Source organism: Nothobranchius furzeri, chromosome 13 (assembly GCF_043380555.1).
Source record: "Nothobranchius furzeri strain GRZ-AD chromosome 13, NfurGRZ-RIMD1, whole genome shotgun sequence".
NCBI classification, from domain to species: Eukaryota; Metazoa; Chordata; class Actinopteri; order Cyprinodontiformes; family Nothobranchiidae; genus Nothobranchius; species Nothobranchius furzeri.
Window position 1 is genome coordinate 67819245 of NC_091753.1, and position 14157 is coordinate 67833401.

The 14157-nt window shown below is 43.0% G+C and overlaps 1 protein-coding gene across 1 annotated transcript in view; it reads left to right on the plus strand.

The window, feature by feature from the left end:
- The window catches only part of LOC107373070 (myelin protein zero-like protein 2), a 55754-nt gene extending 49343 nt beyond the window's left edge, over positions 1-6411 (plus strand). The window contains exons 4-6 of the mRNA XM_054735525.2: positions 2983-3148; positions 3656-3660; positions 4138-6411. Coding sequence (XP_054591500.1) covers positions 2983-3148; positions 3656-3660; positions 4138-4292 — 326 coding nt within the window. The 3' untranslated portion in view covers positions 4293-6411. The remainder of the gene's footprint in view (positions 1-2982; positions 3149-3655; positions 3661-4137) is intronic.
- The last annotated feature ends 7746 nt before the right edge of the window (positions 6412-14157 follow it).

Consider the following 14157-nt stretch of genomic DNA (forward strand, 5'->3'; position numbering starts at 1 on the left):
TCACATGGTTATTATTCATTTATGCCACTGTTTATTCATTTGACAAATTGTTAATTAAACGTTATAAAATTCAGATTTTCGTCTCCAGTAGCTTTGTTGTGTCGAAGAGAAGTCTCTGCTCCAAGGATTCTACGAACTTCAAGAAAGACTGATAAGAGTTTTGGATTCAATTTTTCCCCGGTTAAAGGGGAATGGTGCCCCGTATATCTAAGAATATCTTAATTAATTAATAAATCAGTAAATATTTACATATTTACAGAATTTATTGAAGAATCCAAAAGTAAGTTGAAGCTTACTAATTGTTCGCTCCTAATAACCCCAACAGCAGGGTCATGTCAGTCATCACTGCGTCACCTACAGGTTGTGCAGAACAGTGCAGCCAGGTTCCTGACTGGGACCAGGAAACGGTACCACATCAGTCCGGTTCTTGCCTCCCTGCACTGGCTCCCAGTTTGTTATCGTTCACACTTTAAACTCCTCGTCTTGTTTACAATTTCTTCCAGGGTGGTGCTCCTCCCTATCTGGCCACACTCCTGAACAGACATTCCCCATCACACGCTCTGCGCTCCTCTGACCAAGGCCTGCTCGCTGTCCCTCATTCTAGGTGTCGTACTCGTGGGGACCGGGCTTTCTCAGTCCTAGCCCCGTCACTCCGGAACCAGTTGCCACCCTCAGTCAGGGTATCCCCATCTCTGCCAGTCTTTCAGTCGCCTAAAAACCCACCTCCTCCGCTTGGCATTCCCTGAACATGTTTGAATTTGGCCCTCTTTTATGTTGATTTTATTTCCCTATTTTCATTGGTCTCGTTATCCCTTGTTTTACCCACTTGTCTTCTACTAGAATGTTTTACCTTTTTTTGCACTATTTGAATTGCTTTTATTATCGATTTATTCATCAAGTTTCACATTTCTCATGTACCATGTTCAGCGCCTTGGGCTTCCCGACAGGGTTCCCGAAGGCGCTTTATAAATAAAGCTTTGATTGATTGATTGATTGATTGATACAGTGACTGCACCACTGTGTTTGCTTTAAAACAAGTTACTTCTGCCGCTGCGCCTCTCCTGCGGGCCTCCCGCTGGGCGTTGCTCTCACTCTCACAATGTTGTCTTGTTCCGTCATGCGCATCTCCTCATAACTTCGAAGCTTCGTCTTAAAATCAGCTAATTTGATTTCTGTTTCACTTTGCATTAAGTGAACAGAAAATGGCTTGAAGATCTCTGGTAATCCTTTTAGGACCATGGCAACAAGCATCCCATCACTCAGCATCTCTCAAGGCCGTAATTATACTCTCTGTCCGTATGATGGAATCTGTCACACTCTCGTCGCTCGCCTTCTGCAGAGAGGTCAGCTCTGTGTAAAGCTGATAATTCTGGGTTTACCTTTACCAGCATAATAGTCTCTTAAAATTTTCTGTGCCGCTCATCCATCATCCGCAGCCTCTCTCATAACAGACAAACTTTTGTCATAGAGGAATTAAATCAACTCAGCATAAGCCTCGGCATTCTTGTTATTGTCTTCTGAGTCAACATCATCAGTGCTCAATATTGTGTCTTTCAGACCTTGTAGTCGTAGGTGACCCAGGAATTTTGTCTCCCACAATTCATAATTTCTCTCTTCCCCATCAAACAGCAGCCTGGCCCAACGGCTACCGAGTTCTGCAGCCCGTCTACTCATGATGTCGGTTCTGGATGCTGGTTCACACCAACTTATTCACTTTATGCAAGTGAATCTTTCATAGGCCCATAACCTGTTAGCAGAGCTCAACATTCCCAGTTTTCATCATCAGGGTTGACCGAGAAAACAAATCATACGGACACATCAGCGTTCATTCACGGGGTGGGGGGTGTTATTATTCCATTGACGTCTTTTATGCAGTGCTGAAAGCAATCTCATTGGTTGTAACATCAGGTAAATCAAATAATACATAGAGCAAGAAACTTTGACAAATGACAAAAACATAAACATAAACACATAAGCTTATTTGGAGTGCAAATAAACAACTCAACAGTCCCAAGACATGCGGCTGCAGATCAGATGAAACAACAAAGTCGATCATCGAGCTGCGGCCTAAGGTATCCTGGTGCCAAGAGCACATATGGACATCTTTATGTCTGAACATGGTGCTCATTATGGACAATCCATGACAAGCACAGAAGTCCAATAAGAAAACACTGCATGGATTCAGATCTTGGGGCCGTTCCTCCCAACCACACCTCTCCAGGTCTCACTGTCGTTGCCCTCGTGAGAGTTAAAGTCCCCCTGCAGAACGAGGGAGTAACCAGAAGGAGTGCTTTCCAGCATGTCCTCCAAGGACTCCAAAAAGGGCGGTAAGTCTGAACTGTAGTTTGGTGCATAAGCACAGGCAGTCAGCACCCGTCCCCCCATACGTAGGCGGAGGGAGGCTACCCTCTCGTTCACCGGGGTAAACCCTAACGTACAGGCACCAAGATGGGGGGCAACTAGTATGCCCACCCCTGCTCGGCGCTTCTCACGTGGGGCAACTCCAAAGTGGTAGCGTGTCCTGCCCCTCTCAAGGAAACTGGTGCCAGAGCCATGTGTCGAGGGGAATCCGATTAGATCTAGTCGGAACCTCTCAACCTCGCCCACCAACTTGGGCTCCTTCCCCACCAGAGAGGTGACATTCCACTTACCAAGAGCCAGGTTCTGTAGCCGAGGATCAGACCTTTTGGCCACCACCCATCACACATTGCACCTGACCTCATTGGCCCCTCCCACAAGTGGTGAGCCCATGGGAAGGGGGACCCACATTTCCATTTTTGGGCGGTGCCCAGCCGGGCTCCATGGGTGGAAGCCTGACCATCGGGTGTGTGTAATGCTAACATAAATGTTTTTGATATGAGAAATATAAGAAAAGTATTATTTTCTTTGACCTTTCTGGAGATAATCTCTAAAACCATAGCGGGGCCCTGGGTTGAGGTCTCATGGTTTTTCTTCCTCCCTGTGTGTTTCTGTCTCCTACAGCCTCTTTCTCTGATCTCCTCATCCTGGCCGTGGCCATTGGGAGCACCATCGGTTGCATAGTTCTCCTCCTTGTTATCAGTTTGTGCTGCAGAAGGTGCAGAAAGAGACAGAGACTGGAAGGCAACGAAGAATCTCCCTGCAAAGAAAGAAAAGACCCAGCAGCATGGTAAAACAACAAAAGGAGAGGCAGGGGAAGGAAGAGCAGCAAAATGATTCAGTTTCTGTCTTCTTATGTGTGAGGCTCTGGGGATGTGGGCTATTGGCGCTCCTGCACTTTCACCCTCCCTCTCCATCCGCTGCCTTTAGACTCCTGACTTGGACCACTATCCAGCACCAGGAGTGAAGGTAGAAGGTGCCTTCTGTAGAACACCATAAGCACTGAGTTCTAGCCAGACCGCTGGAGCTCCACTCTGTTTATCTGCCCATCTCTTCCTGTTCTGCTAAACAGCCCTCCAGACACATTTCCTGTTTAGAGGAAATGCTGGAGAACAATGGTGGCTTCCTGCTGGATCCCAGTCCCAGTACACCACTGCTGTACTGGTTTGGTGTTTTATGCATAAGTTGAAACAATGACTGAGCACTATTCTGTCATCTGTTCAGGTTTTCTGAGTGACTCCATGAGGAGGGTGGGGCGAACTCGGTTGTAGTGTGGGGGGTGTCTCCATTCCTGAAGTCATCTCACTGCCTTAACTGCTTCTTAGATGTTTTTCTGCTTTTTTTGTGTTTGCTGTAAAATAAAATAACAGGACTGATAAACTGATGCACTTGTTTAAAACAGACATTTATTCTGTAAATCTTTGTGAAAAAATGTCACTTTACTAACAAAACCAAGCTATGTTTCACTTTTTTTTAGTAATAAAGACAAGAATAGAAGAGAAAAGCCATTCTTTGTCCCTCATTATGGAAATTTCACAGTGAAATAAAACAGTATTTTTTTAACTGTAATTTCTCTGTGTGGAACAACGGCTGTTTTAGTAAAGGCTTGTTTCCTGGGTTTCCAGGTCTTGTGAAAAAGGTGCAGATATAAAAGCTCATCTCCACTAATTGCCGTTCAAACTAAATGCACCATTTTTATTTTGTCCCTGCTCATGTCTTTGTGTCTTCATGTCTGTGTGGAAAATTGTGGACAGGTACACCCTTGTGTTGTTGTCCCGTCCTCGTCTGTGTTCCACCTGTACCTATTAGACACATCCATAGAGGTTGACACCTCAGACAGAATGATCTCAGACCCCAGCACCAAAGACTCCAGGTTCTCAGAAGACAAAGGCCCCAGCTGGGACGACGATGATGGCAGTGATGACTCAGATTGATGACTGAAACGCTGATGATGCCTCCTGAGACTTGGATGACATGGATCTGTCCAGGGTGGAGGCAGCTGCTGCTATAATGTAAACAAGCACATGGTTTAAGAATGAGAGGAAAAACTAGAACTGTCATGATCTGTGTCTGCATCTCACCCATCGACATTAATATATGGACAATGGGTTTCCATAGACTCCAATAACAAGTTTTTGTGCTAAAATGGGAGGTGGCCACCACCGCAATTTTGACCGTGTCACAGCCCAGACAATTCCATAAAAGGGAAGAGAGGAGGAGCTGAGGGTGGGGCTGTAAGGCTGGGATCAACTGACGACACCCGGTCGAACTAGCTACAAGCTAACCTGAAGCTAACCCAAAGCTAATGCGGAGGTGGGAGCTAAGCTAACGGAGGTAGCAACCTAGCTAAAACCGGAGTTAACTGTGCACAACACCAGAGCTTCTGAGTCAGAGATACGCCGGGCTGACCGCTGGGTAAAACCGGGTGGAACACAGAGCACAGAGCTCCACAAGCCGACAGCCGCACAGCAGACAAGCGCCGCTGCGCAGAGCTGCCGCTGGGGAGAACCAGGTGGAAAGGTTTCCATCCCAGAGCTCCACGAGCCGTCTGCCTGCCGCAGCACACAGAAGCCACGATCAGACAGATGCGCCGAGCTGCGGGGAGAAGTGGCGTATTTTGGCGGTTCTGGCTTGCCATAAGAACCAGCCGTCAGCCCGCCGCAGCACACAGAAGCCGCAAGCAGACAGCGATGCGCCGAGCTGCTGGGAGAACCAGCCGTCAGCCCGCGCAGCTAACAGAAGTCGCAATCAGACAGAGATGGATCGGGCTGCGGGGAGAAACAGCAGGCATTCCAGGTGGAAAACATCGGTCTCCCGAGAGCTCCACAAGCCGATAGTCGGAACCCAGCTCCACCAACATGTTATATTTCAACCCATTTTCTAAAGTGCAGCATTATGTTAAATGCACTGGGTTTTACCCTATTACATTTAAATTTCATGGTTAAACAGTACATGTTAAAATCTAAGCTCAGCTCAGCAGTGACCTAAAATACATAAATATAATTTTACTTACGAAAAAAAATGAAGTGGAGACTCCTTGGACGCTCTAATAGTGCAATTAATGCCACAGCAAGTCATTTTGTCCAACAATTGCACAAAAAATATCCAAAAAAGAATACACACACAGAGACTCAAAATCCCGGAACAGTTTCCAAGCCAGACCGAGGCTCTACTGAGGCCTTTCCACGGAGCTAGCTCTGCGGTCACGTGGGTCTGAGGTGGCGGTCACGTGGGTCGGATGCTCAATTCAATTCAATAATTTATTTCACTCAAAGTTTAAATATACAAACTTCAAATTAGAATATAAGCATTCAAGTGAAATAGGGGGAGGAAGAAGAAAAAAATCTTATATGACCTACCCCCTTTAACTAAGACAAGATAAATAACAGAGTACAAAATAGCCTTGTACACACAAAATAAACTGCTCTCTTCCACAAATAATATCACTACTAAAAAATTAATCCTCCATCCTCAACTCACCAAATCATACGATTTTAGCATTTTATCTTTATACATTTTTTTGAATTGATCAGTAGTTGTACATTTTTTTAATTCATCATCCAGGTTATTCCATAATTTCACACCATATATTGAAATACACGTTTGCTTTAATGTAGTACGAACAAATATCCTTTTAAACTCTGGTTTCTTTCTACTCTTATCATTTTTTGGGATCAAAACAAAGAACCTTTGTAGATTAGTTGGCAGTAAATTATTTCTAGCCTTAAACATAATTAGTAAAATTTTCAAGTTAACTAAGTCTTTGAATTTCATAATTTTAGATAGAACAAAATAGTTGTTAGTATGTTCTCTCGGATTAGCTTTATGTAGAATTTGCAAAACTTTCTTCTGTAACAGAAACAAAGGATTAGTGTTTGTTTTATACGTATTGCCCCAAACCTCAATACAATAAGATAAATGAATAATATAATGTCTGAAGCGTTGAAATTTCTAGAAAACCTTTGACTTTGTTTAAAATTCCAATACTTTTGGATATTTTTTGTTTTATATATTTTATATGGGATTTCCAAGTAAATTTATGGTCCAAGAGAACCCCTAAGAATCTGACTTCATTTACTCTATCAATTAAAAAACCATCAATAGACAAAGTAACTAAATCATTAGTTTTTCTGTTACCAAAAACCATGAATTTTGTTATATTCCAATTGAGAAATAATTTATTGTCATTAAACCACTTCTTAAGTTTAGACATTTCACAAACCATATTTTGAATAATAATTTCTAAATCATGCTTTCGTTCTTTTTTAAACACAGAAACAGTTTTGTTTACCTGTTTGTAGCTACGGTTTCGCCGACAGCTGCCGGCTTCTTCAGGCTGACGCTGATGGTGGCGCGTCACTTCCTTCTCCGTTTATCTGCGGGCAGCAGAGGACGTTGTCGCCCTCTACTGCCCGCTCTCCCCTCTCCGACGATGCAGTCCCATGCGTGGTCCAGCGTGTAAACTCCGTCGTCCCTGTTCATGGTCCCACATCCACGTCTCCTTATCTCGATTGCTTCCTTGATCCATCTTTTGTATTTTTGTTGTTCAGTGGTTATGATCCATGTGCTGTCCCAGTCCATTATATGGTTTTCTCTTAAGCAATGATCTGTTACGGCTGACTTTTTTATTGTACTTTCTGCTTCTTCTTTTGCTGCTCTTGTGTGTTTACGATTTGCCTCTTTCTCGCACTCCTTTCTGTGTTCTATTGTCCGTGTATTGAGTTGGCGTCCGGTTTCTCCTATGTATGTTTTATTGCATATTTTGCATGGGATTTCGTAGATGACTCCACATTTTTGTCCAGCTGATATTTTGTCTTTTGGGTGTACTAATCTGTTTCTAACTGTGAAATTACAATAGAAGACAACGACATACTCATCTCACATGACGTCACATCTCTGTTCACAAAAACTCTCAATATTCAAATCATCAATCACGTCCAGTTTTTCACGGGCCAGTTTGTTCACAAACTCAATGATGTTATTTTCTTCACAACCCTCAGGTACAGAGTAGATTCTTATATTTTTTTTGCGAGCTTGGCTCTCGGGTGCCTCACATTTCATTTCTAGTTGTTTTTGCATCTGAACCACTTGTATTAACACATTGGAGGTTTTCATTGCATAGTCTTCACTCTCAACAATTCTCTGTTCAGCTTCCTCCATTCTTTTTTTGATGCTCGTGAACTCTGCTCGTAGCTCATTCAATTCTGTTTTTAATGCTCCAAAGCTGGCTGATGTTTCAGTTCGAAATTCTCTCAGTTCTTTGAGTATTTCAGCCATACCTGAAGATTTTGTTGGTGTCATGTTCTCAGCTGATTCCAGTTGATTGTTCTCCATTTGTTTGTGAGCACCTTCTTCCATTTGTTTGGAGGATTGCTTTTGCCTTGGTTTTGGCATATTCCACAGCTCCAGTCATAAATTTATCAACTTGCAGTTAAAGGTCTTGGTTTCAGAGGATTTCCACACAAATTTTCACCATTCCAAGCACTTTTAAAAAGAATCTTCTTAAATTGTTTGGAGAGCCTCTCACAGGCACACCTGTCCAGCGGCCATCTTGTTTTTTTCAATAGAGAGATGGATGCTCATTAATTATACAGAATTTTAGGCTTTTAATACACTTAAACAGAAGAGTGAGAAAAAATTCACCCCCCTCAGAGTTGTCATGAGTGTAAACTAGATAATTTAAACCAAAAACATGTTTTGGTACCAGGCTGTAAACATGTTTATTTCTGCTGTCAAATTGGCATTTTTAACATGGGAGTCAATGAGGATTTGCTCGCTTCTGACACCAGCCCCCAGTGGATGAGGGTGGAACTGCAATTTATGGTACTTCCGGGTTGGGACCAATTTTAGAGCTGCATTGTGGGGGCTTGATCTCACCTCATGTGTCGTGCCTGCATCTTCCTCATGTGTCTCCTGGTGTTCCCCATTTGCCCTCTAGGTTTCCCCCCTCAGACTTCCCTCTCCCAGGTCCTGTGCTCTCTCTGCCCCCTCTTAGCCACGCCCCTGTAGTTTCTTTCTGTAGTGTTTTCCTTTAGTGTCAGATTCCCCTTAGAATATTAGTTATGGTTCATGCCTTCTGGTCTTTAGTTTTTCTCTTAGGTCATTTTCCTTTGTTACAGCCTTTCATTATTTAGTGTTTTTTCCCACCAGTGTTTTCTTCCTCCTCCCTGAGTTAGTAATTGTGTTTACCTGGTCCCTCTCCCCACACACCTACAATTCATCTCCCTCTCATCTTCCCAGTCTATATAAGCCCTGTCTTGTCTCTGTGTGGTTGTTGGTCCATTGTATTTCTGTCAGCGTTTGTTCGTGCTCTGTTTGAGCTTTTGTCTCCAGGTCTTTGTGCTCTTAGTGAGCTTTTGGTCTACAGGTTTTTGGTGCTCTAAGAGAGCTTTGGGTGTCCTGTTCTCCAGGACTTTTGGACTTTTGGCCCACTGCCATTTTGGATTTATTTTTGTTCTTCCTAAATAGAAGGATTTTTACTTTTACCAACTTCTGCCTCGAGTCATCCTGGGTAATCTGCATATTTGGGTCCTATACATCCCCGCAACGTGACAAGAACTAGTAAAGAGGCTCCTCACACACATTTATTACCATAGTGACCTGGATGTAAGACGAGTTTTTTTTTCATTGTAAATAATTTTAAAATGTGGGGTCGTCTTATAATCGGGGTCTAACCCTTACACGCCCGTAACAGCGGAGGGCACCAGGCTGTGTGTTCTCATCAGGAGAAAAAAATGGAGATGAGAGGTCCGGAGCAGAGTGAACTGAAAGTGGGGCGAGTTAACAAGCCATAAGGCAGAGTTATGCAAGTTTTAAGATGACAGCGGTCAGTTCAGCAGAGGCGTCAAACACTGCATTCATGGATGCTTTGGATGGCAGTGAGGATGACGTCCTGGGAGGAGTCGGCAGGTGTAGCGATCTGATGGTACACCGGGACTCGAGTACAGAGGGCGCCTGAATAAAAGCCTCATTGATAACACTTTACAATAAGGTACGCAGAATTGTGTTTCGTTACTAGGGAACAACTTAGGGGGTAATGAGTAATGCAGCAGGGGAGAATAGGTCATTTTAGAGTGTTTTTAAATGTTGATTTCAAAGTTTATAAATGTAAAAGTTAATTTTGGTGTACTTTTCTGATCATTTAAAAAAGTACCCTAAACATAGAACATTTTGTTAGTGATTGATTTGAGCCAGGTAACACTGTAACCTGCAGGATTTTGGTCGCCCATCTCTGGAATATCACCACACACAAGATGAAAGAAGATAATGTGTAAATGAGCTCAGTGTATTTATGGTAAATGGCCATGTAACATCATATAAGTAATTCTATATTTTAGTTCTTTTTAAAACACAGAAAGGTTTTATTTACCTGCAACGTTTTGTTTGCGGCTGCAAACTTCGTCAGGCTGACGCTGATGGTGGCGTTACTTCCTTCTCCGTTTATCCGCGGGCAACAGAGGACATTGTCGCCCTCTGCTGCCCGCTCTCCCATCTCCGAAGATGCAGTCCCATGCGTGATCCAACGAGTAAACTCCATTGTCTCTGTTCATGGTCCCACATCCACGTCTCCTTATCTCTATAGCTTCCTTTATCAATCTTGTATTTCTGTTGTTCGGTGTTTATGATCCTTGTGTTGTCCCAGTCCACTACATGGTTTTCTCTTGTTCTGTTATGGCTGACTTCTTTATTGTGCTTTCTGCATCTTGTTTTGCTGCTCTTGTGTGTCTTTGACTTATTTCTTTCTCGCACTCGTGTGTTGAGTTGGCGTCCGGTTTCTCCTATGTATGTTTTGTTGCAGAGTTTTCATGGGATTTCGTAAACAACTCCACATTTAAGTCCAGCTGATATTTTGTCTTTTGGGTGTACTAGTCTGTTTCTAACTGTTGTGTATGGTTTTGTTGGTGTGTTTATGTTGTGTTTTTTCACTGCTGCTCTTATTTTTTCTGTTATGCCATTGATGTATGGTATGGTTATCACTGGTTTTGGTTCTTGTCTTTCTGGGTTTCTGGTTCTTTGCTTTGGTTGTTTGTTGTTTTCCTTTGTTTATTGCCCATGTCGCGTATCCGCAGGTCTTTAAAGCGTGTTGTATGTGTTTGTCCTCTTGCTTACGGTCTCTTTCATAAACACCGAACAACAGAAATACAAAAGATGGATAAAAGAAGCTATCGAGATAAGGAGATGTGGATGTGGGACCATGAACATGGACGATGGAGTTTACTCGTTGGATTGCGCATGGGACTGCATCGTCATCCAGAGATGATAAATGGAGAAGGAAGTAATGCCACCATCAGCGTCAGCCTGACAAAGTTTGCAGCCACAAACAAAACATTGCAGGTAAATAAAACCTTTCTGTGTTTTAAAAAGAAATGAAGTTAAAGTTAAAGTCCCATTAGTTGTCACACACACAGGCAGGGCCAGATTAACACTTTGTTGTACCCTGGGCAACAATATTCAAGGGCCCCATCATCACGACCCAAGGATCACCACAATATGGTCACATACAGAATATTTTACTGTAATATGCAGTAAATATACTCAATACTTGAATGACTGACATCACATAATCTGCTCAGGGTAACCTTTGACCCACCTCGTGTGGACTGACCAATGAGGAGAGGGTCTTAACTTGAGGCCCTCTCTTCATTGGTCAGTCTGCATGAGACTGACTCTCAACTGACGTTCAGTCATAGGCAGCGAAGCGTCTCTGTGCAGCGCAAAAGCCCAGGTGGACAGTTTGTTTAATATAGGGTGACCATATTTCCATTTCCAAACACGAGGACAGGAAATCTGTGCCTATGACGTCACACTATGGCAACGCCACACAAACCACGTTGGGACCCATTTTTTTGTAAGAACTAAATTAATATCAGATTCTGCCAATAAAAGGGCTCTAAAACAATTCATATGTAAATATTTAGCATATTTATTGCAAAATCTCATTTTTCTGCTTTAGTGCTGCAACAAGGTTTTATTAATAAGGAATTATTATACCTTTTGTTTTACTACACCATCGGTAAGCTTCCTGTGCACAGATTATAAAGGATGCTTGTTTCAGCTGTGAGATTAGACGATAGGATCAATGATAAAATAAGTTGTCACACACTCCACGGAAACTTTCAGAGAATCCACAAATAGCGGCTTTCAAATGGTTTTGTTACTTTTTGCAAGTTTAGAAAAGCAGCAGATGAGACAGCATGTGTGATAATTTAGTTTTTCATCTGACAACATGTCAGCGATGTCTGAGGAGCTTTTATAAACACTGTATAACTAATATTCCTGGAGAGGGTATGAATTACACAGAGGCTTCTGGGGAGCCCAGTTATGGGGGGTGGGGGTGGGGTCATTTTGCCTTGGCCCCCAAAATGTCTTGAAATGGCCCTGGGTGTGTGACTGAGTTTTGAAGGTGATCTGAATTGTATCAGATGTATAAATATGACATGTGTATAACTTATTGTTTTATACAGGTAAAAACGTGTAGTGGAGATAAATCTACCTACATTTTACTTTTCAACACTTAGTTTTGTTTTCTTGTTTTTATTTAACTATTTCCTGTCCTGTCTGTCTCTCATCTTCCTGCATCTCCTCTAAACTCTCCAGAAAAACTGCTGCCTGGATTCTTACTTCTTCACCTCATCGGTTACTTTTGAGCAGATCAAAGGGATCTCCTGACCGCAAAGCGGAGAGCGCGCTTTCGATGCTGCGTCAGCGAGGTGAAATCACCTCAGCACAGGTGATGAGCTCCGCAGTGGCAGAGCGCTTCAGGCGCAAATAAGACAGAAAATAGAGAACATGTGCGGACATGAACGATCGTGTGCTAATTATAGTTTTTTTTGGTTGCGCCACTTTGAGAATGGACCGTGTGCTGGAAGCAGCTGCCTGGAGCGCTGCGCAACAAAGCGCTGTGCCGCTCTCTGCTCAAAAGAGTCCATAAATGATGCAATATCAGTAGAAAAAATTTTTCCGGCTCCCCTGGATGTGTAGGATATCTAACTCCCCCATAATTCGATCCCTGCTCCTGGATGAAAAGCATTTTCATCAATACAAGAACCCCCAGTCTGGACGCCCGGACACTCTACAAAATAAATAAAAGATGGAATTAGAATTTCAACACAGCAAGAACACACCAAAGACATCTAAGTAATGGTCAAGTATTGAGTAAGTACAGATTTGTTCCTCAGTACATACTTGGGAGGAGGCTTCACTTTAAGGTACACAGAAGCAATAGGTAATGGTTAAATACCTAGTAGGTACAGATTGGTTCCTGAGTAGGCACTTGGGGGAGGCTTCACTTTTCATCATCTTGAAACGGACGGATGCTGACAATGGATGACAAAGTGACAGACGAGTAAAATCAAGATGAAACAGTGATGTTAAATCACTGTGATGTTGCAAATTATCTGCATCCTTCATGAAGTTTACAAAAGAGAGTCCACAGGCACTACATTCATCTGGGATTCATTCCTTATTGCGTTCATAGATAACTACCTATTAGTCCCTGAAAAAGACTGCTGGGTGTTTACCAGTAAGTATTGGTTAACTACCTATTAGACCATGAAAAAAGACTGATGAGCATTTTCACCAGTAACTACTGGTTAACTACCTATTCTTCCCTGCTTCATTACTCATTACCCCCTAAGTCGTTCCCAAAATGGTAAAAAATTGTAAATGGCCTGTATTTGATATAGCGCCTTCTAGAGTCCTGGAACCCCCAAGGCGCTTTACAACACAACCAGTCATTCACCCATTCACACACACATTCACACACTGATGGTGATGAGCTACGATGTAGCTAGAGCTGCCCTGGGGCGCACTGAAAGAGGCGAGGCTGCCGAGCTCTGGCGCCACCGGTCCCTCCGACCACCACCAGCAGGCAACGTGGGTTAAGTGTCTTGCCCAAGGACACAACGACAGGGACAGACTGAGCGGGGCTCGAACCTGCAACCTTCCGATTATGGGGCGAGCACTTAACTCCTGTGCCACCATCGCCCAGCAGGGTGGCAAAGGGTAGCAACGAAGCACAATTTTGTGTATCTTATTGTAAAGTGTTACTGCCTCATTTGACTTCATTTCACATGTAAGCAAAGATCTGACAGTTTACATTAAAATTGTATTTTTGCTCAGTATTTGTTCTCAAATTTTCAATAAAAATTGTTAATTTAAAAAGTGATTTTTTTTTTGTTTTTTCCTGAAGATTAGTCTTAGAAAGGTGCTTGTCTTATAATCGGGGTCGTCCTATATTCAGGTCACTACGGTAGATTTCCAGTGGTCTCTAGAGGGAATGAATGCCTCGTAAGTTGTACTCTGGGGGAAAAAAGCTCCAGTGCGCTTTTTTCAAGAATTAGAAGATTGCCAGATCAGAGGAGAGCTTCAGACAGGATCTGGAGTCTTACTTCCAGATATTCAGACATCTCTCCTTTGATTGGCTAACAGCACCATGACTACCACTGACTCTGTTTGTTCTGCACCGTTGATTTTTTATCTCCATAGATAACACAAGCCTGGAGGAGTTCTGCTGTGTGATGGAGTTGCTAATGCTAACTAGCTTCTACTAGCTGAGATGTTCTCTGCTGTTTCCTGGACATTAAACCAACAACAGCTTTCCCCGTCGTGAGCCAAGATGGGTGAGTCCATGAATGTTAGTGACAGTGTGACGAAGATTTGTCAGGCTTTTCTAATCCTAGAGTTTCACCATCTGTTTTCTATCAGAAGCTACTGCAGGAGATCGGTGTAGAGACTATTTTCATGTTCAGCCTGCATGAAGCACTCAGAGTGACCCGTTAGAATCAGAAATAATAAGTA